Source organism: Macaca thibetana, chromosome X (assembly GCF_024542745.1).
Source record: "Macaca thibetana thibetana isolate TM-01 chromosome X, ASM2454274v1, whole genome shotgun sequence".
NCBI lineage: Eukaryota > Metazoa > Chordata > Mammalia > Primates > Cercopithecidae > Macaca > Macaca thibetana.
The window spans coordinates 138683112-138686062 of record NC_065598.1 but is presented as its reverse complement, the minus strand read 5'-3'; the positions used below and the strand labels follow the sequence as shown (position 1 = coordinate 138686062).

The 2951-nt window shown below is 35.1% G+C and overlaps 1 protein-coding gene across 1 annotated transcript; it reads right to left on the bottom strand.

Annotated features, from left to right (window-relative positions):
* Positions 1 to 2189: 2189 nt before the first annotated feature.
* LOC126946877 (ubiquitin-conjugating enzyme E2 N-like) lies at positions 2190 to 2648 on the bottom strand. The gene has a single exon (XM_050777589.1). It carries the CDS (start codon positions 2646 to 2648, stop codon positions 2190 to 2192), a length of 459 nt encoding a protein of 152 aa, XP_050633546.1.
* Positions 2649 to 2951: the final 303 nt, after the last annotated feature.

Here is a 2951-nt window from a genome sequence, read left to right as displayed (position 1 = left end):
ACCTAAAGTCTACATTTTCTTACCCCTCCCCACACCCCCAGGCAATCAATTCACAAGCAGCAGCCAGAGTGACTCTGTTTTAAGTCAGTTCATATCATTCCTCAGCTCATTCTATCCGATGGATTAATGACTTTCACTCAAAATAGAAGATCAAGTACCTTCCATGTGCTACAGAGCTCTACAGGATCTAAAATTCCATTAGCTTTGGAACCTCATCTTTGATTCCTCTCTCTTCTCACTCACTTTTTAAAATTTTTCCAACCACATGAGCCTTGTTCTTTCTTGTATCATGGTAGAAATGCTCTCATATCAGGAACTGCCTGATCCCTCTATCTGAAATGCTCTAACTCCAGATATCCTCATGGATATCCCCCTCAAACCCTTTGAATCTTTGTCCAGTAATTTTCCATATCACTTAGGCCTGCCTTAATCAAACTATTTAAAGTAGTGCATGAGCACACACACACACACACACACAACAACCTTCGTCACCATCTATTATTTTACCTAATTATTCTCCACACCTCTTTGTCCTTTTAATGTTTTATACAACGATCTTGCCTCTTATGTTTACTGTCTATCTCATTCACACTACAATATAACACTTCATGAGGAAAGAGATCTTTGTCTATTTTTTGTTCAATTTTCTAAAACCTAGGCCAATATATGTCATATAGTAGCAACTCAATAAATAATTATTTGATCAACTTAATTAATGGCTATTGTAAAATAAAATATAAAAAATCTATTGCAGGACTTTGAGATTCTAAAGTATTAAAATGCATGACTACATAAATAGATTAATTATAAAGATTGTAGTGTTGAGAGAGGCATTATCCTGTAAAATGGTTAATTTACAGTGAGTGCAGAAATACAGGAAGAATCAGGCTCAGTTATAATATTAATAAATTAACAAATGTTGACTTATAGTACAATAGAGAGGAGCTCTTAAGTCAGGCAGATGAGGATTTGGACACCTAGACTACCACAAATTTCTGGGAAATCTAAGGCATGTTAATGAACTCTAAAGTGGCTCAGTTTCTTATCTGTATGGTGGCAATAATAATATAAGGATGTTGTAAAGCAATATAACATGTATTCTTGAGGAATTTTTATTACTGACAAGAACTCTTTCTTATTGATAAGTGCTCTTTATATATTAAGTATACTTTACCTTCTATATTTGTTGCATATAATTTTTCCCTGCCCATCGTTGCTTTTTGCTTTTTCTAACAGATGTTTGTTTTACATTCAGTCTTTCCAAACTCCAACAATTTTCTCCATTTATCCAATTCATTTATCATTAAATCATTTTTATTCCTATATGTACTTCATATTTCTTATAATTACTTGGTACTTTATACTTTTTTTAGAATAACACAAAATATTTTACCAAAACCTAAGATTTACAGAAGTTTCCAGACAAGCCATACAAAATGGTCACAAGTTTTTTTGAAGGGGGCACTCTACACTTGACAGCAAAGTCACAATGTTGTTAGTAAGCGCTGTGATGCTTGTTTAATCTTCCCATTTTGGTTCAAACAATCAAGCTTGTCCATCTACAGCGTCTAAATAAAGTTAGACTTGGCTAGAGAGCATATTCTAAAGAACTGATTAGCTGCTTTTAACCAATCCAATTAGATCACCAAAAAGGCGGGGAAAGGAGCCCATAAAATTAAAATAAAACTACCTTCCTGCCAAAGAAAGAAAGAAAGAGAGAGAGAGAGAGAGAGAAAGAAAGAAAGAAAGAAAGAAAGAAAGAAAGAAAGAAAAGAAAAGAGAAAAGAAAAGAAAAGAAAAGAAAAGAAAAGAAAAGAAAAGAAAAGAAAAGAAAAGAGAAAATAAAGAAAAACATCCACACCCCTGCAGCTAACCTGACAACCACCTTCATTCACAGTGCTTTATACTTAAACCAGGATGGGGGAAATGAATAAAAGTGGGGAGGGACCACTGCTTTTAAATGTTTCACAACAATCCAGATCATACGTCTAGCCTCTGCTCATGCTTTATGACAGTGAATCAGGAAAAGACATAGATTTGCTAATGTGCATTTAATCACCAAATAACTGAAGATGTCTGGGCTTTTTTATTCTGTAATGTTTCTAAGACTGTGTCCATTAAATGCAAACAAAAAGGAAGAAGTCTTGGCAGAACAGGAGAAGTGATGCATACTTAATAATTGGATCAATTTAAATATTATTCATGGCATATAGCCTAGTCCATGCTCTAGCTGTTTCTATGGCTTGGGCTTTGTTGGTCTCCCACTGCTCCACTACATCATTTGCTAATGGATCATCTGGATTGGGAGCACTTAACAAGGCCTGAATGGATAGCAGAACTGTGCTGATCTGCAGCGCTGGAGACCACTTATCCTTCAAAATATCCAAACATATTCTTCCCAACTTGTCTACATTAGGATGATAAATTTTGGTCATGAAACGTACTTCAGGGGCTGCCATTGGGTATTCTTCTGCAAGTAATAGTTCAAGTTTAAAAGTCCCTCCCTGAAAGGGGGAATCCTGAAGGCCAGCAATGACCACATGAAAATAAAGGGCGCTGCTCTCACCTGGTTCTGCTTTGATGCCAGGAACTGGCTCTGCCAGCAAACGCTCGGTTTTCTTGATGATCCTGCAGGGTAGCCCGGCCATCAGAACCTGAGTTTGGCCTCTGGTCTCGTCCAGTACTTTAGACTTTTATTTCTACTTAAAATGTAATATTAGTTAATTATGTATTAAAGAGCTATATAGGAAATATATGTGCATGGGATTTTAAAACGATTTTTAATCTCACCATGTTAATGAACCATCTTGTAGTTTGAAACTAAAGTCAGGTCATTTTTCTTAAATGTTCCAGGTTGAACACCGTATTATTTGAGTACATTGTTGTCTTTTTTGAGAATTTTTATTTTTTTCTATAATAAATATAACTTACAAAGTTAAATTTTAGAGATG

Bases quoted from the DNA above. Each gene is read 5' to 3' on its own strand.
- LOC126946877 (XM_050777589.1), bottom strand. From the start codon at position 2,648: ATGGCCGGGCTACCCTGCAGGATCATCAAGAAAACCGAGCGTTTGCTG.